The sequence below is a fragment of the Pleurodeles waltl genome, chromosome 8, assembly GCF_031143425.1.
Source record: "Pleurodeles waltl isolate 20211129_DDA chromosome 8, aPleWal1.hap1.20221129, whole genome shotgun sequence".
In the NCBI taxonomy this organism is placed as follows: Eukaryota; Metazoa; Chordata; class Amphibia; order Caudata; family Salamandridae; genus Pleurodeles; species Pleurodeles waltl.
In genome coordinates, this window is record NC_090447.1 from 686,254,803 (window position 1) to 686,280,420 (window position 25,618).

Consider the following 25,618-nt stretch of genomic DNA (forward strand, 5'->3'; position numbering starts at 1 on the left):
CACCTGCTCAGGCGCACGTAAGTGGTGCAAGGGAGCAGAATCCAGCTTCAATTTCCTGTGCTGCTTCTTGGACTTACCCGATGACTTCAATTGCAAGGAAGATAGACCTCTCAAGCAACTTTGATCACCTCCGGATCGAGAACAGGACTGAGACTTGGAGCGATTCAGTCAAGGAGTCTTTTCGTGCTTGGCGACACAAAGCTTTGCCTCACAGTCCCTGATGGTCTTCGCAGTCATCGAAGAGCAGTCTCTGCAGACCTTGGAATCACAGCCCAACACCAGAAGCATATTTGGTGGGGATCTGTTAGAGACATAAGTTTGTGACAGCCCCTGCAGGGCTTGAAATGTGTTGTTTTTGGGAGTGACATGCCTTGCACACTGTAAACACTTGAGGAGACAAGAAGAGAGCTCCAGATCCGCATCTGTTGGAGCAGAAAGAAAAGTACTGTCTGCCTGCAGGGGTGACACTTATAAGGGCCTGCATGTCATTTCCTGAGCAGAGCGACAGCAGAGTGGAGCTCTCGTCGCCATAGGGCAGCATGTTGAGTTACTACTGAAAAGTTTCCAGATCCAGTGTGATGCCTAGGAGATATTCGAAAGATGATGGATCTGCGGCTTGAAATGGCTAACAGAATTTCTCCATGAAGTATGAACCTGTGGTTCTCTGTGAGGTGCTGTGGTGTAGGCAATATGTCCAGGGGATAGGATGAAAAGGGTAGGGAGTAATCATGCTCTTCGATCTGGAGCACCTATTGATCAGACTGGATTGTCCACTGTCCGGGGAAGTGAAAGGTGACCTGACCTCCTACAGAGCGATCATGTGCTGCCATGGAGAAATAAAAGCAGTTTTGCAGCACTGACTGCAGGGTAGTAGGGGGCTGTGGTCTCTGTAGAATGTTGCCGGTGGGTCTAAATGCTGTAAGCCTGCCCCCAGCCTCTCCCTTGAAAGTCCTGTTTCTCCTGAGGCTCCTACTGATGGTGCCTCTGTAGGTACCACCTGGTGAAGCCTCGAAAGAAGCATTGATGTTAGGGAAACTCCCAAGCTAGACCCAGAGAGCTAGTGATGGCTTGTGCCTCTAACATATTTTGAGGACTGAATCAGCCTTTGCACCGAAAAAGTTCAAGCCATCAAACAACATGTTCATTAGGGACTGCTAGACGTCCAAAGAGAAGCACATGGAAAAGATTCTAGCATGGTGCCCAAGCACAACGTTGGTGCTGACTGCCCTCCCCAAGCAGTCAGTTGTGTCCAGGCAAGAGCAGATTGTTATTTTTCACAGCACCTTGGATGCCGGGGATCAGACGCAGGCTATCTCTGACATTCCCACAATAGCGGACAAAAAATCTGTCACTCAGTTCCACAAAGTGTGCCAATACCCACCCTGGAGGCATGAGCTATTGGCAGAGTGCAAGGCAAGGCTGGCAATGGAAAAAATGTGTTTTGGCAAATTTTCCATCCATTTTGATACCCTGCCGGGCAGGGTTGTGAGAAAAGAGTCAGTGTTTTAGAAGCTGAATGATGCCTGTACCACCTAGCTCGCCAGGGTGAGATTTGTATTAAGAAGTTTGAGTCCAAAGAAGCAGGCTTAGGCCGCTCTTTCAGCTTTCTGTTAAGCAGTGGGTAAGATCCTGGTTTCATCCAGGTGCTCACAAGTACATCTACTACGGCCTCACTGAAAGGAAGCAGAGGTTCCCAAGCCGTAGATGCCAGGTTAAGAATCTCACTCAACACATTTGTCTAATTAATGCAATAGTAGGCTAAAGGTGAAAAGTAAGGCCACCCTCCTAATGACTGTTGCAATGGAGGTGAACTCTTCAGTGGCCATAAGGTTAGGTGAGTTTAAGTCTATGTCAGGGAAGGTATACAACCCACTGGCGTCTTTCCGGTTCTCAAATCAATCTTAACATGTATCCCACTTCAACATACTGATCATACAACTGCTGATCCAAATCGGAAGTAGTAACAAAATGAAGAACAACACATGGGTTGAGCTTTTTTAAGTCCATAAAACTATTGGGTCCAGGTCTGACATCAAGGTTCCTGCCTAGGGTGACTGTCTCTGTGCCAGGGATGACATCAGATGTTAGCCTGGAGTCAGCAGGGCCATACTTGAGGTAGGGTCTGACCTCAGATGGAGGTTGAGCAGCAAAGTCGGGTATGGATTTGCTAACAGACTGCCACCTCAGATTCTTGGGTTCCAAAAGTGCTCCAGAAGGCTACAGTGGGGTACAAAAGATGACTGCTGCAGCTTCCTTTGAAGAAGCATCTTGCCTGCCATATGATGAAAGTGGCAGGATGGCAGAGAACCGTGCTTCTATGTCTTATATACTTCACTGACATCTGAAATCCTAGATCTTGACATGGATTGGTCTCTGGATAGTCTCAGGAGTGGAAATGCAACTATGCCCTCGATCTTGACTACAACCACTTCCATGACTTCTTCCAGGGCTCAGCAACGATGAGATTGGCAGCAAGGTCTTGACTGGCCTTGTGGTTCATTTTAGCACAACACAAACATGATTTCATATCATGCACCATAGGCAGACTTTGTGTGTCTGTCACCTACACCGGTCTTTGACAATTACGAAACGGTTTAAACCCTGTAGTTTCGGGGACCATAGCTGCACACTGCAATAACTTTACAGGAAAACAAGTTATCATGAGTCAATGCTCTGTTCAGAGAGAGAACTGTTAGCCCTGGATCAACATCGGAATTCGCAGAAAGAAAGGGACTGACGTCAGTGCGCAGAGGTGGCGTACATAGAGGCCCAGATATCATATCCACAGTGGATGGTTTCAAAGTGGTGTCCCACAACAGCACCTGTCTATGCACAAGGGAACTGTTTTAAATCTTCTAAATCCAGTCTAGCGCCTGGGGAATATTAACACCGTGAGGAATCTGCTGTTGGAAGTTTCTATTCAAAGGCATCAGTTTTTGACTACAAATCATGGCACGGATGATGACATATATATATATATATATACACATACATACATACATTTAAGTTCAGCTGTCCCCGAACGCAGGTGGGAATATTCTACCTCCACTTACCCAGGACTCACAGGGATCTGCATCCCGAGATTCTTAGGACTGAGATAGTGACTGATATCCTGTCTGCTGTATTACAATCCCATTATACCCTATGGGGATTGTAATACAGAGTTTGTGATTGAGCATTTCCGCCACCGAGATCTAAATCAGGCACTTTGTTGGTGATCTGCATGCCAGTCAACATCGTGAGAGCCAGTAATACCCCTTCTAACTTCATCCTAGGTCCATGATGTTTGTCCCACTGACTTGAGTCCATAGCTATTGCTGTAAAACAATGGTTCTTAACATAGTGCATTGTATAGACAAGTGGTCTCAACTGCATGTAGAAAATCCACCTTCCAATAAGAATTAAATGCTGACTTTTTTAATGTTTGTGAAATAAATAAAAATGATAAATTTGTGTATTTGTTCTATGAATGCTTGTTTCCGTACTTTTGTGTACCGTTTTGTGGTATAAACCATCAAGATTGTTTCAGCCATGTGTCACCGTGAGGGTCCTCAGATTCCAGTAATTATTAAGTGGGGGCCCACAGAATTCATAGGGTTAAGAACCAATACTTTATAACATACAGTTTAGGGTAACATCTAAAAACCCTGTTGTACATTAAAGCATGGTCTTATAGGTGGCCCCCACATGAGAAAATTGAAACCTCAACCATTTCTTTACAAAGTACCCACCTCCAACGATAGGTGGCTCACTCAGTTGCCAACAACATGATACCAAACCATGTTCCAATATCATGTTACACTGACTATGAACTAGAAAGTGTACTAGATGGCTGGCGAGTCAATACATTCATAGATATCATAAATTAGTTACATATGGACACCGTTTTTTTTGGTAGATGGTGACATTTTTTTGTGGGCTCATACTGACAGATAGAAGAGGTTGGCTTTTAAGGTCTTCAGGAAAGTTAATTTCTATAAGCAAAAAAATAAGTGGTGTTCTCAGTTTCATGTTCTCTCAGGTCAATAGGCAGCAGGGTACAATGAGCTGCAGATTTGATTTGCATGGTTCTGCTCAGGGGTATCTCAAAGTCAAAGTGAACATTTTTTTATTTTGGAAATCGCATTCCATAAAGCACATGTAAACTACATATTACAATAGGAAGTTCATAAATATATATATATATATATATATATATATATATATATATATATATATATATATATATATATATATACACACACACATATTTATAAACTGGGATGATAAAGACCACACTATCATTTACAATATGTAGAAGAGTACTTAAAAATTAAAACTTTAAAATGATTGCCATCAGAGCCAGAATATCCTAATTTTACTCTACATATCTAGTAGTAATCAATATACTTTTGTAAATCCTATGCAAAGAACACTTGGGAGATGGCGAAAACTGCAACTTGTGTGGTGACCAACTTACATAACCTCAAAGCAGACTTGTAGCACCAAACACCCATATTCTTTGGCCAAGTTATTTAATACCTCTTTCTGTATTTCACATTTAAAGGATGTAAGACTAACAAGCATTGAAATGTATGTACTGCCACCCGTATAAATTGTTTTATGGGCAAATGCCCGAAATAAACCAATATGATATAGAAGGCTGGCCCTCTATGTAGTGCACAAAACAAAGTACACTGTGTAGTGGGTCAAGGCAACCGCACACTGGTTTCCAGAGGCAAAAACTAGATCACCTAATGCTCTAATTATTGAGGTAGCTTGGTTGAGCAGATAGGCCAATATTGGAGAAGTGCAAAGCATTTGTTCTACTTACTGTATCCATCATGCGACTCACACACACACAAACTAATAACTCAAGACCAATTTATAAAAAATACTTCAGATTTTTATATAATGTGTTTAAGACCAAGATAATGAAAATTGGTTAAGTACTTTTTAAGTTATGAATTTTTCAGGTTTCAATAAATGCAGACTTTCTGTGCGTAATTAAGCACCATAGAAATCAATGGAAGGCCACCTATATGGCAGGTTGGTCGCAGTTTTCGGTGGGTACGCTGTGTCAGGGGAGAAGTTCAGGCAGCTCCCGGTTCCGGGGGGAGCAGCATTGGAAGGACTCTTGGAGCTGCTACATGGCCACTGCGAGGGACCAAATGGAAAAGGTCTGCAGGGGCAGATTTAAAGGTGATGCCTTAGGGTCCCCTTGTGGTGTTGAGGTCGCAAGGGATGAGGGACCCTTGGGGCACAGCTGGTTCCCCGTTGCAGGGCGCAGGGGGGCCGGGTGCAGGGCGAGTTGTTGATCCAAGGGCTGTGCACAAAGATGCCTCTCTGATCCAGATGCTGGTCGCAGTCAGGGTCGCTTGCAGGACAACGAGGGCACTCTGGCGGGGGGGAAGGTACGTGTTCCTTAAGTCCCTCAACGGGGGCTTCCTTCTGGTCCAGTTGCAGCTCAGGGGGAGCTATGTCACTTAGTTTCCGACGTTCACTAGTCAGTACTCAAGGTATTGGCATGACTCAGCCACTGGAGGGCGCAGTGCCACCAAACTTGGCACACTTGTGGGGTTTGTCCTAGAGGTCTTCGGTGTGTCGCAGTTCCGGCTGCGACTTCCAGTTCGGGAGATATAAGCCAGTCAGTAAAGTAACCCTTAATGGCTTGTTGGTCTTTGTTGGTTTGCAGAGTGGTGCCTCCGCTCAGAAGGGAGATCTGGGACGATTTGTGAAGCCTGGAGGTTCCTTGGGTTTCTTGTGGCCAAGTCGAGTGTCCAGCTCAACCGCAGTGCCGATTTTTGGATCCTGGGTGCAGCAGGCAGGGTTTAGCACCTTTTCTTGATGCAGCAGGTCCACGGTTCTCTTGCTTTGGATCTTCTTAGGTGCTGGTCTTCTTGTCCTTTCAAATCTGATTTCTTGTCTAGGGGTGCCCACTAAATACTGAATTTAGTGGGCGTTATAGGGGGAACCTGGTGGCGCCCAATGGGACACATACCTTAGGGTAGCTACATCCACTATAGTGACAACTTCCTGTGGGAAGGGTCACTGCCCTATACCTAAGTGGCTATTTATCTCCATCCCAAGATGGAGGAAACTGAATTTGAGGGTTCACCTCGCAGGCAACACCTTAGGGGTGGTGCACGCCAGGTGAGGCCACTCCTCCAAGTCTTTGTTAGGTTTCTCGCCTTTGATCTCACCAAAATTGATATTGTTAAGAGTCTTAAGGTGGAGGGAGCATACAAACAGTTAGTAATCTCCCTCTGTCAATATATTGTCTTGCAGCTCGAGGATCTGAGACTTTGGACATGTGCAAATAGGAATGCAAGGCTGATTGCATATATTAAATATTGGTAATAGCTGTCTTGAGGGGAAAATAAATTCAATTTGTTATAAATATCTGAACTGTGCATCAGTAAATTTAACCTGACCAGCTGGTCTTTTTCTCTGGGACAAACTGCAGGAATACTTATGTTCCTTATCACCGCACGCGTACTGGTTCTAAGCACCAGATTTCCTGAAACCAACAAATGCAGTGATTTGCTACATACCTGTACCACTCTGGATCTCTGTGCTTAGATAACAACCAACCAACATCCCAAATGAGTATTTAAAAATAATGTGGGACTATGGGCTATTCAATATTTCTCCATCATCGAATTTCCGGTGTTACTGAAATCAGTAACAGCAAACACCACCAACTCAAACAACCACATTCAACACAGAACTCCAAACATTCTGAAAAATTTACAACTTTGTCTACAGGGGTCAACTTGCTGGTAAGACCCTAAGCATGTGTGCACCTAGGTTTGTAATCCATCAGATCCTGCATCACGATTGCCTTGCAATACCGATACACTGGGAAGTAGATTGTAAGTAATGATGAGTGAATTCACGTCTGATTTTCTTGTTGGTCCAAGATTATAATAAATCTTCAATTTATGACAGATGAACATTTGATCTGTAAACTTATATAGGTGGGTAGAAGCATTCTATACTCAACGTCAATTAAGCCTTAAGCAAGCTAGCTGTTTACTAACTGAAGCTTGTCATAATCATGATGACCATCTATTTCCCCATAACTTCGTGCCTTGATATATCACTGTGTAGTAGAGTAACAGTGCCTAATCTACCTGATCTAATGAATGATTTTCTTGACCAACGTTTCAACTTTACTAAACATAGAAAGTTTAGACACATCCACCACAATCACATCCGAATTGCTAAAAAGGTTAGCCTTCTTACTACAGTAAATTTGGGAGCATATATGCAATGTTGTTCCTTCCCCCATAAATGTGCCCAGCTGTATAAGTATTCTTGATGTCCCTATGCTTTGATGAAGCATGTTTTATCACGTTAAGAAGACAATGATGGATCATACTATGTGAATTACTTTGATAATTCTTCAGCAGCCAGCATCAGTAGTCAAATTAGAACTCAAGGATTTAGGAGCACACAAGACTATTTTCCTCAACAGTTAGCTCCTGTGATTCATCCCACTGTGGCTTCATCCTATTAGTGATTCTCTTCAACTTAGTCATCTAGATGTTTACTCTATCACAGAGATTAATGACCACTTTGCTTAACTCAGTCAGACGAGAGCTGCGGTCCCCTTTCTTTCAAATATAAGCAACTTGAGCCATAAATTATATGGAGGAATTGTCTCAGTCTTTCATTTGAGCACTATTGCATGTCCCTAAATGAAGTTGAGAGTAAAGACCTCTATTGTCAGATTTGTTGTATTTATTTGGCATAACACTTGGAACTGGTTATCACTGTACTCTGCAAATTCATTGACTAGCTAAATGAGTTTTATGCAAGGGATGTTCATATCAAACGCTTGTGCCAATGTCAGGAGTGCAGCTACCTCCTTTGCAGGAATTTCCATGCTTTGTTTGAGGAAATGGGTGTATTGCATGGTGTGGTTTTGCGACCTCACCATGTAAAACACTTACCAACCACTTTAGGACCAGTAGGGTTTGTTTGTCAAACCCTTAGCTCAAACCTGGGTAGTTCTGGCTTTCAACAGTCAGGGTTACACAAAAGAACACATGTAAAGCATTTAAATGGCATCCAAACAACTGCAGAAGAAATATACGAGACACTCAAAGTCCAACATCAATTTATAAAAAAATAAATAAAAAAAATGAAATTTTAGACACCAAAATGAAAAAGATCCACTGGAGGGTTCAGGAGCTACAACAATTAGAAAGTATAGTAAATGTACACCTTTGCACTTAAGTACTAACAAGCATTGGCAAGTTCAACAGATTTGACACAAACTTTTTCAAGAAAAACCTGGGTAAGCATCAATGTTGTTACTCTGAGATATTTTAAGTGACTAAGGGGGTCATTCTAAGTCTGGCGGGGGGCGGAGGCCGCCCGCCAGACTTCCCCCTCCGAAATACCGCTCCGCGGTCGAAAGACCGCGGAGGGTATTCTAAGTTTTTCCCTGGGCTGGCGGGCGGTCGCCAAAAGACCGCCCGCCAGCCCAGGGAAAAACTCCCTTCCCACAAGGATGCCGGCTCGTAATCGAGCCGGCGGAGTGGGAAGGTGCGACGGGTGCTGTTGCACCCGTCGCGTATTTCACTATCTGCCAAGCAGACAGTGAAATACTTGTAGGGGCCCTCTTACGGGGGCCCCGCGACCCCCCCTACCGCCATCCGGTTCCCGGCGGGCGGACCGCCGGGAACTGGATGGCGGTAGGGGGGGTCGGAATCCCCTCGGCGGCGCAGCTAGCTGCGCCGCCTTGGAGGATTCAATAGGGCGGCGGTACACTGGCGGGAGACCGCCAGTGTTGCCGGTCTGACCGCGGCTTTACCGCCGCGGTCAGAATGCCCTGCGGGGCACCGCCGGCCTGTCGGCGGTGCTCCCGCCAACCCTGGCCCCGGCGGTCTAAGACCGCCGGGGTCAGAATCACCCCCTAACTCTTGTAAAGTGACAGTCAGGGGAACCAGTAAGTTCCTCAGACACAGTTACTTCCCAAAAGAAGCAGTTTTCGGGTAGTTCCACTCACTGTTATCCCCTTGTCACACTCCTATGTAAGTGGCCCTGATGCAAGGAATACAGGATGCTGAAGGATGCGAGCAGTCAACAGGACTCTTACTGCGGCTATTCCTCAGTCCACTGTTTAGTGAGGCGGTACTGCCACAGGAATCATGTCCGGTAAAGTTCTCTTGAATATGGCTGACATCCAGTAGCCACCATGCTACCAGTGACCCTATATTGCGGTCCCTAAGAAAATGCTTTTTTGGGTGGTAACGAGCCTTCTAGGCTAAAATTGCCCTCAGATGACTCACAGGTCCAGCAGACTCTGGGCAACTTTGAGTGTGGTCCTTGGGCGAAGAGGAGTGGTGATGCAAAGGTTTGCGCTACCAACTCTCCCCTGCAAGCTTTTTCAGATGTTGTGGCCCTGTGCTGCGAACAGGAGCTCAGTCAACAAACCCTTTGAGTCTCTTGCTTTAGCTGGGATTAGGAATAACTTCTCCTTGAGCAGGACACAGCAGAAACCGTCCCTTCTCGTTTGCTAGCCACCAGGCACAGCAGGTAAAGTCCACGCTGGTGCAGCCTCTAATCCCCAGGTCCTTGATGCAGGTGGCCAGTCCTCCTTCGGTCCTCTTCTCCAATCTGTTGAGTTCTGAGAGCTAGGGGAGCCCTTTTGTATGCCCAGAAAATGCCCTCAGGGTAGGTTGCGGTCAGTATCCAGTGTGCTACTAGGTTCCTCCGTCCTGATGAACCCGTTCCTGCAAAGTGTGGCATCTGGCTATCCCAGAATTCTACATTTTGACCATTTCCAAAATGGCGGGACCTTTCCCTTGGCATGTAGAGCTCCCTAGCACTATTTGTAGGTGTGGCTACCAAAGGGGATACACAACACTGAAAAAAACAGTTTGGCAAATGATTTCCTCTTTTCTTTCCGACTGCCAGCATATCTACCTAAACAGAACAGCCCCTCTTCTTAAGGGTTCATCAGTTGTCCTCCAAAAGAGACTTCTGCTTCGAAGCTGGTCTTTTGGGCTAAGACCTCTGTGGCTTCCTGCCAGGGTAAGCTAACACCTCTCCCACGTAGGCTTCTATTGTCTCATTTCTGGGAGTCATTTGCACATCTCCTCTGGAAGACAGAAAGCTGGTTCAGAAACAGAACTCATTTGCAACTGTAGATGAACACATGGGATTTAGGGCACAAAAGAGGCAACTTTGTAGAAGTTGACTAACTCAACAAGTTATATTAATTTCAACTTTGGCTTCAAGTTGGGCTTAATGTAACAAGCTGTTTGATACCTTGAAGTATCAACTTTAGGAGTCCTAGTAAGAAGTTAGCAGGGCTGCTGTGGAGCCTGTAACTCTGTACTTGCCAGAGGGGATACCAGTCATTTCTACAATAAATAAACAAAAACAATTACAGTTTTTTACTGTTTGAATATGTAAATACACATTCCACTTCTTAGTACACAGAACCTTGCCTTAGGGCTCACTAGGCCTACTTTAGGGGGGCTCACATATATTAAAAAGGGAGGTCTTTGCTTTGCCATTACTTTAAATGATAAAGATGGGTTATCAGTTTAAGACTGCCCTTCTAGTCTGCACTGGCAAACTATGAGCCATGTTTTACATTTGTTGCACCCATGGTGGCACCACTAGTGCTGCAGTCCCGGGGAGGAGGGTGGTGGTGGGAGGGGGGGGGGGGGAACCCTCTAACTTACAGTCCCTGGGTACCATATACTAGAGACCTACAAGTAATTTAGCTTATGCCAATTAGGTATAAGCCAATCACACATACACACTTTCAGGTCACAGCACAGGCACAGAGGTCTGGTTAGCAGGCCTCACTGCACTCAGTTGAAAAACTAGCAGCATCAGCTCAAAACGCTAAGGGTGACCATAGAAAAAGAGACATCTTCTTACACTTCTAGACTGTGCCTCACACATTGCATAATTTGTAGAAGACTATGACAGCCACTCAATCTTATTTAGCAGTTATGTAAAGAAAGTTTGGTCTATTTCCAATGACAATCAGATAAGGTCTTTCTTAAATTTCACTTCAGGATAGAATGCAAGCTTTCACTGCCTTGCTTAATGCATTTTTCATTGTTACCCAACAAGGTCAGAACTACTACAATAAACTTCCAGTGATCGGTCTCCTAGCAGGGATTCTACTTCATCCAAAGGGCTAAATTTATTTGCAAACATTTGTTTTGTCAGTTATTAGTTTTGCTTTACTGTTTCCTCAGACATAAAACAAAGCCAGAGACAACAGAGTTTGATATTACTAGGCAGATGAAACCAATAGTTCAAGTTCCCTATATTTTGGTTCAAAGATGACCAGCTTCTGAGATCACTCATGTGATGTTTAATTTAACAGTGGCTTACCTTCTGGAGTAATGCCCAATTTGTTGGTGACTGACTGGAGTGGTGCCAATTCTCCACGGTGCCTAATTTGTGGGTGACTGACGATGGTTGTCAGTCAAAGACAACAGGCTCATAGTATTTGTTAGAAATAGGATTTCTGGTTGGCAGTCAGTTTGCACTCTGTCCGAGCAGGGACCATCACTCTAGTCAGGGCAATAGAGATACACACTTAGATAACCCCTGCTCAACCCCTTAGTAACTCGGAACAAGTAGTCAGGCTTATCTCAAACGCAATGTGTAAAGTATTTGTACCAAAACACACAGTAATACAGTGAAAACACTGCAAAATGGAAAACACACCAGTTTAGAAAAATAGGCAGTATTTATCTAAATCAAGCAAGACCAAAACAACAAAATCTAACATACACATAAAAAATAAAGCCGCCCAGACGAGTGTGCGTCAAAAAAGTCAGCGATGCGTAGTTTTCTCACTCGCAAGTGAGGCTGTGCATTGTTTTCCGAACGGAGCACCTCGGGTCCACGTAGGTTTACTTTGATTGTGACCCCCAGCCATGATGCGTGAGAAATCCGGGTGCACTGTGATAGAAAATCACACTGCGTGGGGTTTGCGTTGTTTTCAGCAGCCGCAAGCGGGTGTGGTGTCATTTCTTCAGCCACGATGCAGGTGATACCCTCGGAGATACTTCACAAGCATGAATATACCACAAATTCCAGTCTTTGCCCTCTTTCAGGCAGAAGCACCAACTGCAGGCCAACCCAGCAAAGCACAGTCACAGGCAAAGGGGCACTACAGCAAATCTCCTTAGCAGAGGTTTCTTTTGGTTCCAGAAGGAATCTAAAGTCTGGGGTTTTGGGTCACCTACTTATAACCCTTTCTGCCTTTGAAGTAGGCAGACTTCAAAGGGAAGTCTATATTGTTCACAAGATCCAGCCTTGCCCTGGCCTGGCTCCAGACACATAGCAGGTGGTTGGAGACTACACTGTTTGAGGGCAGGCACAGCCCATTCAGGTGTAAGCGACCACTCCTCACTCCACTCTAGCCCAGATGGCCCATCAGGATATGCAGGCCACAAGCCAGCTCCCTTTGTGTCACTGTCTAGAGGGGATTCACAAACAGCCCAACTGTCAGACTGACCCAGACAGGGAATACACAAGAAGGCACAGTCACAGGATGGTTTAATCAAGAAAATACCCACTTTCTAAAAGTGAAAATTTCAAACAGACAATTTAAAAACCAACTTTACCAAAAGGTGTATTTTTAAAATGAGAATTCAGACAGCCGAAACTCCGAATCTCTATATGCTCCCAAAGGGGAAATGCACTTAGAAGCTATTTAAAGCCAGCTACCATGTTAACCTATGAGAGAGATAGGCCTTGCAACAGTGAAAATCGAATTTGGCAGTATTTCACTTTTAGGATTTGTAAAACAGATCAGTACATGTCCCCCTTTTAACATACACTACACCCTGCCCATGGGGCTACCTAGGGCCTACCTTAGGGGTGCCTTACATGTATAAAAGGGAAGGTTTGGGCCTGGCAAGTGGGTACACTTGCCAGTTCGAATTGGCAGGTTAAAACTGCACTCACAAATACTGCAGTGGCATGTCTGAGCCATGTTTACGGGATACGTATGTGGGTGGCACAATCAGTGCTGCAGGCCCATTAGTAGCATTGTATTTACAAGCCTTTGGCACCTCTAGTGGACTTTACCAGGGACTTACTAGCAAATCAAATATGCCAATCAGGGATAAACCAATCACCAATACAATTTATATAGAGAGCGTATGCACTTTAGCACTGGTTAGAGATGGTAAATTGTCCAGGGTCCTAAAGCCAACAAAAAATGGTCATAAAAAATAGGAGGAAAGAGGCAAAAAGTTTAGGAGTGACACTGCAAAAAGGGCCAGGTCCAACAGTATTCATAAATTCTACGAAGAAGGTTCAAGTAGTAAAGGTCAGATTACCTTATCTACTGTTAATCCTTATTACATCAAGCACTATTTCAATCTTAACACACTTTTGGTCCCATCACACCTAGGCATTCGGGCTTTGCCCACTGTTATACAGCTTGGGTATTAGAAAAACCTCTTGAGTAAGACATTTATGTCCTTGTGGTAAAAGGAAGAGACAAAGGTTTTGGTTACAGAAAGAGGGCTAGTGTAGTTGCCCAAAAATGACTCATTCCCAAACTGTAAGGACTGTGGTTAGATTACTAAGAGTTTGACCTAGTGTAATGAGCATTTAAGTAAATAAGGGGACACTTGACAACATATACACAGAGGTGTGTTTAGTGATATACACACACAGAGCCACCCACTGGGAAGATCTCTGTGACTTTGAACTATGCATGTTAAGACATCCTATAGGTGACAGGATTGCACTGCCATCAATACACTACCAAACACAAGAAAATTGACACATTGTAACCCGATTGTACGAATGCACTATAAAAAAAAAAATGCTTTAAAAAACCCTTACCGAGCCATCAAATACATTGTCATATATTCCCTCTGTACCACACATGGGGCATGCGAACTTGAATCTTTCACAGTCTTTGTATTTCTCGTCATCAGTGATCTGAGATGGTCCTCCCAAAAGTGCATCATTCTCCTCATCCTTCTGGTAATGACTCTGAACTCGAAACAGAGAGGGATCCAGGCCTGAACAAATTAAAACAAGGAAATATAAATAAGTTACAAAATGGACGTTCAAATTAATTTACAGAGTATGATTTTCTACCTATGCACCAAGGACAGCACCAATTCTTGCACTTGAGCTTTAAATTGCTCTTGCACACACTAGGCTCTTTTCCTCATTTGCCCTACGGCAGGAGGAATAGCGCCACAGACTGAAGTTGAGAGGTTGTGCGACAGGAACCTAATTGTATTATTAAATTGCAATATCTTAGCTAGCAGGCAATATGTTAAAAAAAAAAAAAAAAAATCTGTAGAAAAGCAAAGGAGTTGTTTTTGTGGCGGAAGTTCAGTACTCCATGCAAGTACTGCAATGAAACGCATGAGCGACTGGTTGAGAGCCATAATATTCTTGCAGAGAGAGAGAGCGAGAGAAGCAGCCTGCTGGATATCTTTCCAGTGTTGGGGAAGCAGAGTCACCACATTCCTGTGTTGTTGAATGCAGGCAAAAAAAGGAGAGGGAGTCAAGGCGGACAGCAGGCAGAAGTACTGGGAATTCCAAACCCAAATGTCTCAGTGGGCTAGTCAAGGAGGAGCATTGCTCTCAACACTTTTAGAGGTGACAGACGATCTGTCACTAAGGAGGAGCTGCAAAGATGAACAAGTTACTTATCTTCCGTAACACTTTCTGGTAGAGGCTTATCTAATTGCCGATTCCTCACCTTTTGAATAGTCCCCAGGCATCAGACTGGATATGAAAACGTTTGAGCGGTACCTTAGCATGGCGGTAGGTGGCACTGTATCCTCCGCACTGATGCAGTTTGACTCCAGAAGTGATGTGCGGGGTCTCTATAGTCAGCACTCCAGCACACTGATGTTGTTTACTTTTAAGGCGCTCTTCCCCTCCAAGCTGTTTTTTTGGAGGAAGTTAAGTACTCTATGCAGGTGCTACTATGAAAAAGCATGAGCGGCAGGTTGAGAGCCATGCGGTGTTGAGGGAGAGGGAGAGAGAGAGAGAGAGAAAAAAAAAAGCAGCCTGCCGGATACCTTTCCAAGGCTGAGGAAGCAGAGTCACCATATTCCTGTGTTGCTGAACACAGGCAAATTCCTCAACTTTTGAATATTCCCCAGGCATCAGACTGGATCTGAAAACTTTTGAGCTTTACCTCTGTACGCCGGTAGGTGGCACTGTATCCTCCGCACTGATGGCATTTGACTCCGGAATGACATGCAGGATCTCTATAGTCAGCACTCAGACACACTGATGTCAGTTCCTTTTAAGGATCTTCGCGCCCCCAAGCTGAGACCTAACAGCAAATTAGTTTTGACCAGTGTGCAGAACCCTAGACTTATGATCCTATTAATGGGTAGAGCCCAATTAACAGAATAGTGAGGATGGGAATGCCAGTGAGTAATCTTTTGTTAGATAGTTTCTCTACCACAATGAGCATTACATAAACTAAGTAACTTGTTCTTCTGATAAAGACTTCACTGCAGATTCATCACACCTTTTGAAAAGATACCAGAGCTCTACTTATCAGAAGATGGGTCTGTAAATTGACTCAAACTATGAAGTCCTCTAGGACAGAGTAGGCTAAATACCGTTCTCAACAAATCTGGCTGTCCAGACAATAGTGCTTGGTGAACGTATGGGGCAATGCTCAAGTAGCCTCCTGTCAGCTCTCCAGACCAGGACTCCATTTGTCAATGCAGTAGTAGGAGCTTTGAACCTGGTGAAATGAGGAAGGAGGCTTTCTGGAGGCTGCTCTTGGCAAAACTTGGAGCAGATTCTAATGCAGAGTATAATCCACCAAGAGATGTTCCTCTTCTGTATGACCTTCCCCTTCTCTTGCTCTAGTGAACCCCACAAAGAGTTAATTAGCTTTCCGGTGTTCTTTGGTACGATTGATGTAAAAGCTCACCACTCAGTTTGCAGTCCAAGAGATGGCGTCTCTCCTCCCTCTAAGAGGTGAAGCAGCGCACAGAACACCAGCAGAGAGATGGTTTGACCGACATGGAACAGCACCCCAACGTTTAGCAAGAAGGATGCTTGTGTCTGCAGAACCAGTTTGTCTGCGAAGAAGGTGGCGTACAGCAGGTTAACACAGAGAGGCTGAAATTCACTTAAGTGCTGTGCCAAGGTGATGGCAACAAGGAGCCACAAGGGACAGGCATGAAGCAGCTCAAAGAGAGGGCACATCAAATGTGAGGACAAAGTTACGGTCCCCACTGAGGAATGATGAAAGGAGGGGGGAAACAAGTGGAGAACTTTCAAACAAAATCATCACAACCAGTGACAAAAATGAGGGCTCTCTGGTAACCATACAAAGGTCAAAAGAGCTGAAAGGCGCATGTTAACATTGCGCAAAGCCTTGATGGTCAAGAGAAAAAAAAAAAAACAATGTTCGATAATTTGGCTTGAAGGGAGTCAATATGGCATGTGCCACAAGTACAAAGCTAAACATTTGTCCCAACAACAGGCATATACAGTTTTTGTGGAGGAACACCTGGCTGCAAAGATTACATCAACTACCTCTGGAGGAACATCAAAGGCATTCAGCGGTCGCCACTCAATCACCATCCATCAAGGTGGAGATAGCCAGGTGCAGAACCCGGTCTTGTTACTGTGAGAGCAGGTCTTTCCAGAGGGGCAGACTGATCGGAGGATAAATGACCAGGAGTTCAGGATACTATATCCAGTGCCCTGTAAGGGGTCACTAGGATTACTTGGACCCGGTCAGTCCTGATCTTCAGAACTCGGGCAGAAGAGTTATTGATAGGAAGGCATACAGGAGTCCAGAGTTCCACCCTAGACTGTATGCATCGCATAGCAAGAGACTTTAGAAACTCCTTCATTTAGCACTGCTAACATTGCGCTTTCTGCTGGGTAGGATAAACATTGAGTCAAGGTTCTCTTCATTTGTGCAACAGACCTTGCGTCACCTCGAGTGTAACTACCACTAATGATCCGCTAAGCATTGACTGCTGAGCTTGTTAACCCTGGGTTCACCACCAGGAAGACTTACTGATAGTGCAGCCATTTCCAGAGGAGGAGCTCCTCCTGGCATAAGGTCCAGGACCCCACACCATCATGCCTTCTTGAAATACCACTTGGCGGTTGTGCCCATGAGCACCTACACCAGCCTCCCTTTTGAAGGACAAAAGGAGGGCTTTCAATGCCAAGCTGATGGCCCTCAGCTACAGGAAGATGCTAAGGAGCGGAGGTTCTGCCGGAGACCAGAGGCCTCCGATTGCCACCTCTCCTAGATGGCCACCCCAACACAGAAGGGATGCATCAGTGACCACTATCAATTCTGGGTTTGGTAAGGAGAGGGGTCTGCTGTTGACCCAATCACGGTCTACTAAGCATTACTGCAGATCTTTCAGTCTCCTCCAAGATATGGATGTGGTTGGAGAGATCGCCTTGATGTTGGGCCTACTTAACTTCAGAGCTCACTGCCGGGCCCACATATGCCACCTGGTGTGGTGCCTAGCAGGATGCAGGTTGGCCACAAATCCCAGAAGCCTCGCAGTCAGACTACCAAAAGCAAGTGGCACAATTGGGCCTGCAGAATGTATGTGAAAGTAAGTGTGCTGCAGATTTAATTTAACCATCCAGGATTGAGTGCATCCAAACCTAGGCCAGTATGAGCATTTAAAATGTTTCCTTCTGAAGGAAGGCATTGAGAGGGTCAGGTCTAAAATAGGATGAAAGACTCACTACTCCTTTGGTATCCTAAAGTAGAGGAAATAACAACCATGACCTACTTCTAGCTCTGGGACCCTCTCAATATCCCCTTTGGCCAAAAGAGCTGGCACTCCCTGTTTTAAGATGGACAGATAGTTCTCCATCAGTTACTCTGTTGATGGTGGGAAGTACAGCAAAGTGGTGCGGTGTATCCCCTCCAGACAATCTGCATGACCCATCTGTCTGAGGTGATGGTGTGCCAACCCGGCAAGAATTGTAGGTGCCTGCCTCTAACTGGGTGGCTACACTCCACTATAGGCACACTAAGGGGGTTTGGTAGGAGGTCCTGCAGGGGGGTAGGGATAGTGGACTGTGTGGCTTGCTAACCTTAACAGCCACAAACCCACTGTGCACCTTGGGGGGGCTGGATTGGCTGGTGATATGGGGTACTTCTACCGAAACTGCGAAAGTAATGGTAGGACTGATGCAGTTGACGAGGAGGAGCAGATAAGTTCAAGGATAGTGCTGTGGCTCAGCTGCCCATTTACCACTCCAGGGTGGAATCTGCCTAGCACACAGACAGACGAGTCTCATCAAAGGGCATGTCCATAAGGGACAAATGGACATTACCTGAAAAACCAGTAAACATGGCAGCGAATGGCAACGCTGGTGCCAATGGTACGCACAATGGAATCTGTGGGTTCCTAGTCACAACAAATTGTGAACACGGCTGCATCATGACCATCCTGGATGGCTTGGGTGAGGACTAGCTGGAGATCTTCTAAGTCACCTGTGGGAACTTGACCCACTGAAACTCAAAGAGTGTGGGAACACTGGTCCAGGAGTCAGTTGGCACTCACAGACCTGAGGGCCAAGCCAGGGGAAGATAATACCTTTTTCCTAAAGGTCTCCACGTTTGGATTCCCTGGGTATTAGTAAGTGCCTCACTGAAGGGCAGGAGGGGCTCAGGAGATGTTTGCCCCAGCAGGAGCACTTTTGTTATAACTTTGGCTTTGACCTCCCAGGTGAACTTCAGCTACCCTGTGCATGACCACTGAGTTTGAAGAGCTCTCCTCAGGGGCAGGAGTTGGGAGTGAGAGGAGGCCCATGATTCAGGATGTATCAAGGCTGCAGCTCATTGAAGGTCATCAAATCAATTCTCCTTGTGGTATGTTTGCCCAATGTTGTCACTCACATCTTAATCATTGCCTTAATCAGTCCCAAGTAATGGATTTAACATGAGTCCTTCCGTGTGGTGGTAAGTACAGTGGGGGAGATGTTGCTTCGACGGAAGCAGAATGTGGCCTCCGTCAAGGTCGTAGTGGTACTGACGCAGTCAGATAGCACAAGTGCCTCACCATCTGGCATCGATGGAATCAACATCGAGGCTTCAGGAACCATCGTGGCAATAGAGGTTTGAGTTGGTACCGGATTGGGGAAAGGACCAGTGGTGAATTTGGATGGTCCATTTGGCACTGAGGGTGAACCAGCCAGGGGTACCCAAGATGAAGAGCCTTAGGGGAGGAGCCTGAAACCGAGGAGCATGGCAGCATCTTCTTAGAGCTGGCTGTGGTGACCAGGAATCAGTGTGGCCTCCCCTCCATTGGGAAAGTAAGACCATACATGTACGAGAGGTATGGAGCCTGATACAGATCCATCACCCTCTTCATCATCTTGGCAGTTTGTACCTTGTCTGTAGACACCGGCCTCATCACCAGGGATAACTAGACCAAAATTTCAGCTCCATAACCATGCCAATGAGGCAACGCTGACTATATTGACTGGGCATTTGGTCTCCTTATTCACCATGTCTGCTGCCAACCAAAAACAGAAAGAGCACTACGCTGCTAAAAGTCATGTTGCCAGAAAAACACAGGATGTTCTTTCCTGTGGGGACACATCATAAAGGGTCTGGCCCACAAAGTGATCCTTCAGTAGGTGTCTGGTCACTGAGCTTTCGCACACTCTGAAACAGCCTGCTCTTGGATCTTTCTGGCCTCTCTTTTGGGACCTCCTACACCTGATCCTCTGGTCATTAGAACTGGGCAGGATAGGGAGCAACCTCTGGTCACCAATTCCAGGTAGCCTGCACTTACCCTTCCCAAGGGCAATGGAGCACTATTCACTGACCATACGTTTATAGGTTATGGATACTTTACTCTGATAACTCTCAGACATTAAAACATCCCTGGGCTCAATCAACGAAAGTCCCTATAATAACAGAAAAAGTCCGGTCACTCTGATCTAACATTGCTTCCTTCCATCCCAGGCTGGATGTTAAGGACACTCAATTGAAGGACGTTAAAGCACGCATTGATGGGATTCCGCAAGGGTCCCCAGAGATATAGACAACGAAAAAGGTGGTGATTGATCTGAAAGACAGAATCAAACTTGATAATATTTGCATAAGAGGTGACCCAGAAAAAATGGAAGGGGCTAACATGCTTACGTTTATCTGCATCATGCTACTTCAACTCCAAGAAATGTAATTTGTACCATAGGTGGAGATACAGATGGAACTTAGGGTCAGAGTACACCCCTCCTAATTACCACAGGGACTCTGTCCTATATTGGACAATCTTCACAAGACCAAAAAGCATGGTAGACCATCTTGATGGTAAGAAAACATGGCCCCTACCAATTTGAGAACCACTGAATCATCTCTTGGAGGACTTCTCGCATGAAACTAATCACAAGAGGAAGCAGATCCTGGGTCTATAGTTCCATCTCGAAAACATGACATACGCTATGGTCTCTTACAGCCAACCATGATGTTGATCACAGTGGAAGGCACAACTTGAGAATACAAAGAACCAGAGAACTGAAGAAATTTGGGATGCACTTGACATTGGAAACTCATGAAAACCAAGGAGCCCCAGCATCAAACAACAGAGTGAGAGAGGACCAACAACCGATTAGGACAAACACAGGAGACTGGAAAGGGTCACCCGCCGATGGTCATCAGAAGGGATGAGGGTAGGACACATCCAGTATAGCAACATGGCACACAAAGTGACAAATCATGATTGCTGCTCAAATCTTAAAATAACAGTCGCTTGGCAGGGCGAAGACTCATTTGTTAAACACTGGAAAGACCACACCATGGCCCGCCGAGCCCCAGGTGCTTTCCCAACCTTCAGTGGAGGGGTGGCAGGGACGTACCCAATGTGGGCTGTCCCCTTGACTCAGTTTGGTGACTACCCGATGGGGCCCTACCATCTACCACCTTGGGCCAGCCTTGAGATAGGATTTTCCCTACAATTTGTTTATGGAACATACTCTAATTTATATATGTTGTTTTGCATGCTATGTATAGTAGCTTTCTCAGATTGCTGCTCACTGCATTCTAGGCACAAATTTGCACTCATGGATTGGAGGTAAACGGCAAGCACCACGTTGCCTCTCAGCGAACTTATTCTTACACTTGGATAACTAATGATCAAGGCCCACAGCCAATGGCAGGAGGATTTGGCTCTGACTTACAGATAGGATAAACACAAGCTCTACAAAGCTGTGAGAGGCGAAGGTTGTTATACGAGTACCTCTGACACCTTGTAGCTTGTTAATTACATAACCAATTCTTCTATCATGACCTCAGGAGCAGCCTCGAGTTTGCTCTTTATACCTTTACCTCCGATATTACCCCACTGACACTGCCGTTCACCACCTAGATGCTTCCCCCACCCACTGAGACATGCCAACTACTGTGGATAGCCTCACTCAAGTTAATTAGACTGACACCATTAAAAGAAAGAAATTATTGTCCTATCTCAGATCTCATTACCTGACGTGGCACTAGCTACATTTGATGGGTTCTAACAAACTGAGAAGAGAGTAGGCTGACACAGTGATATACACTCAAAGAGCTCAACGCCACCCCTGTTGACCATAGAAGTAACAGAGTGGCCATCCTACTACACAAGTCCCTGGCATCCAATATGCAAAGGGCATGGAAAGACCCCTTGGGTAGATATGCTTTTGCGTAACTCAAGATCCAGAATTAAAAACATATTGTTGGCTCTATATTTGCACCTCTGGGAGATAATAATGATCTTGTCACTGCTTTATCCAAACCTTTCTGCTCCTTTGGTAAAACCAAGTCTGTAATGGGGGAGAGGCTGAAACTGCCACTGGACCTGTATCTTGTTAAGCCCGGGAACCATGCTGTTAAGTAAACTCAAGAAATGTTAATCTTATTCAAAACTATTAGCGATCATCCTTTGCTAGAACTCTGGTGCCTGACACCGAAGGATAGAGACTATACCTTCACATCCTGAATTCATAGCACCCGCTGGCACATAGATTATTTTCTAATGGCAACAGAGCTAGCCTGTATCCTTGTGGAGGCTTCTATTTTTCCCTCAACAGCATGTCTGACCATGATCGAACCAATATAGATTTAAACCTTAAATTCTTGAAACTGCCTGTGGACCAATGGCACACGAACACAACTCATTACAGGAAATCTGACTAACGCTGCTTATGCCAGTATTTGTGTCACTATTTTGAGGAAAACAATGGCACAGTTTCCCCTACACAAATGCTGTAAGTCCAGTGCAGCCTGCCTCAAGGAAAACCTTATAAGAGACTTTGCAGACTTTAAAAGGCGCTGCAAGGCTGAACAACGCAGGTTGGCAGGCCTTAGGCACCAGCTGACTATGGCATATAATTTGGCACCTAGTCCCACTCTCGGCCAAATATGACCTGAACTCACGAAACACAGCACAAGCAGAATTCACACTTTTGAGACTGAAACAGAGGCAATATGAAAGGGCTGAAAAGGCACGAAAGCTGCTGGAAGCACAACTGAAGCAGGCAGATTGTCACTGCACGATAGCAACTATGAGGACCGCTCATAACATACTTCCTCACTGACCCACAAGATATCCTCTGGGAATTCACTACTTTTTATGAATGCTTATATTCATTGAGATTGCGGGTGCCTCACAAGAGGCAAGTGAGTTCATGGGTAAGCTCACTTTACTGATGCTTATACAAGACCAGGCCACCACCCTTAGGGGCTATTTAAGGGACGAAGAAATAGTAGAGGCAATAGACTATGGCAACGATGAAGGCACTGGGGGACAATGGACTCATGACAGTTTTTCTAAAATAACCAAACCATTGACAGTGCTGTTATTAGGCAAACTTTTGCGGGAAATCTAAAACAATAATACTCCAATACTGGAATTTAATAAGAAATGGATCTCTGATACCCATAACGGGCAGGGAGACACTCAACTGTGCCAACTACTGTCAGACATCCCTGATATATACGAAGACTCTGAAGAAGATCTTGGCTACAAGGCTCGAGAATTACATTCTCCTCTTAATCCACCCTTTGCAAGAGGTGTTTGTGCCGGGTTACTTTTCAGCAAAACACTTGAAAACGGTTTTCCATCGCCTACGGCAGGTATGACAGGACGAAGACAAGAACATTTTTACTTCACTTGACTTTCCGTTCGACCATGTAGAGTTGCTGTGTTTTAGAGTGGTGGTGGCAATGGGTCTAGGGAATGATTTCATTGATAAAGTCTGCTGGTGTTACAACTCTCCCAGGGCTTCAGTGACATGGGAGAGTTCTCCTCACAGTTCTTCACAATTAGACTGTGTAGGAAAGTCCCTCTTTTTGGCATGTTTACCCAAACATTTTGCCCGTTGTCAGTGTGCTCAGACTATTTTCACTGGGATCCTGCTAACCAGGACCCCAGTGATTGTGCTCTCTCTCCTCTAAATTTGGTTGCCTCTGTACTCTTACATAATGGTGTACCCTTGTAGGCCCCTAGCATATGGTACTTAGGTACCCAGGGAATTGGTACACCAGGGGTCCCTGATGGGCTGCAGCATGTATTATGCCACCTACGGGAACCTAAGCAAACTGTGTCTGCGGGCCTGCCATTTGCAGCAGGAGTGAACAGGTGCATGCACCGTTTCACTATTGGTAACCAGGTCACTGTAAGTCATCCCTATGGTAGGCCCTTCCAGCCCTAAGCACAGGGTGCAGGTAACAGTGAGTGTGGGCACCTCTGCAACAGCAGAGGTGTCCCTACGAACTCCAGTTCCAATCCCCTAGACTTGGTAAGTGCAGGGAAGCCATTTTAGCAATGTAATGACCATAGGTCACTATCTATGGTCCAGCTACATAATGATAACACCAAACCTAAGCATGTTTGGTATCAAACATGTCGGAATCATACCCCAATATTGATGCCAGTATTGGTGGCATGATTCCATGCACTCTGGGGACACCTTAGAGAACCCCTCCAGCATTGCTCCTACCAGCCTTCCAGGGTCTACAGGCAGCAAATGCTGCTGCAGCCCCTCAGACAGGATTCTGCCCTCCTGCTGCTTGACCAGCTGAAGCAGGGGTAAGCAGAACAAATGATTTCCTGTAGGAGAGGGGTGCAACCTCCTCTCCCTTGGAATTAGGTGGGGAGGGGTAGCCTCTCCACACCACCGGCTTGCTTCGAAGGGCACATCTGGTGCCTCACTTGCATAATCCGGTTTGCACCAGTCCAGGGACCCCTGGTCACTGCTCTGGCGCGAAACTGCACAAAGAAAAAGGGAGTGACCATTCCCCTGTCCATCACCACCGCAGGGGTGTGCCTAGAGCTCATCCAGGTGGCTACTTGATTCTGCCCTCTTGAAACCAAGATGGGCAGAGGCCCCTGGGAGCATCGGAGTGGTCAGGTTAGGCAGGTGACGTCAGTGAACCCCTCTAATAGGTGGGCACTTTGCAAAGTGACCAAGCCCCTTTTTAGGCTATTTAGCGACTCCCTTGTGGGTGGGTTCCCAGATTTGGCGTGCAAGACTCAACCAGGACTCCCCTGCAACAACCTCTTTTGCTCCTGGCCACCAGAACCTCTGATGGACTTCACAGGAACCGAACAAGACTGCAACACAGAGACAACCTCACCCTGCAACATTGTTTCCGCCGCTCCTGTTGGCACTCTGCAACATTTTTATGGCTGTGCATCATCTGGGGTCGTCAAGACTTCACCTGCACCGAAGAAGCAAGAAGAAATCTCCCTTGAAGTGAAGGAGTCACTCCCCTGCATCAGCAGGCACCGAAGGCAAGAAGTTGAGCGAGCACAGGTCTAATATAGGGCGGAGGCTTCTCTACTTTTGCAGTACAAGACAGTAGCAGGAATAGCAACCGTGGCCTACTTCTGATGCCAGCATTCTTTGGCCAAAAGAACCTGTATTTCCTGTCGCAGCAGGGAGAAGTGGTCCTTCATCAGCCATTCTGTGGATGGTGAGTTTGCTGTCAACAAGGCAGGTACCGTTGATGGGCATATCCATAAGGGATGCCTGGATATCCCTCAAAGTCAGTGGACCTCAACCAGGATTGGCGAAGGAGTGCCTCTGATGATGAAATCACTCTGCCCAGTGAGTCTGTCATACGTAGTCAACCCAGTGTGGTGAACTTTACTGCACCTCTGACATCGTCAACAGTCTGGGACCGGATGGCTCGGGCCTCCTCTGACACTATGGGGAGCGCATGCACAACCAAATCCTAAAATGTGTGGATATATTGGCACAAGAGGCATGCAGTGCTCACCGGCCACAGTGCAAGGCTGGTGGAAGAGAACATCCTCTTTCCTGAAGGTGTCCGAACTCTTGGATTCCCTATCTGTTGGAGTGGTAGGGAACACATCAGGGTTGATTTGGACGTGGGGGTGCTGGGTGAGGAAAGCCAGGTCTCTGGGAGTGAGGCAACGGCAGCAGGCAATTACCCTGTGCATAGAAGCCCATGTGCTGGATTGGACCATGCCCCGACTGGGACATCTGTAAGGGCTTTGTGAAAAGGTGGGAGGTGTATTGTGGGAGCACCTCTGTCAAGACATTTGTCTTTACTGCCACTATGGGAAGCTTAAGGTGCAGGACCTCAGTCACTTTCCTCACTACCATGCCAAATTAAACCCCTACCTCAGTAGCAACACTA

General features: G+C 45.8%; 1 protein-coding gene across 1 annotated transcript in view; it reads right to left on the reverse strand.

Moving 5' to 3' along the window:
* The window catches only part of POLA1 (DNA polymerase alpha 1, catalytic subunit), a 1,729,782-nt gene that overhangs the window by 637,507 nt on the left and 1,066,657 nt on the right, over positions 1–25,618 (reverse strand). The window contains exon 33 of the mRNA XM_069204808.1: positions 13,831–14,012. Within this exon, the coding sequence (XP_069060909.1) occupies positions 13,831–14,012 (182 nt within the window). The remainder of the gene's footprint in view (positions 1–13,830; positions 14,013–25,618) is intronic.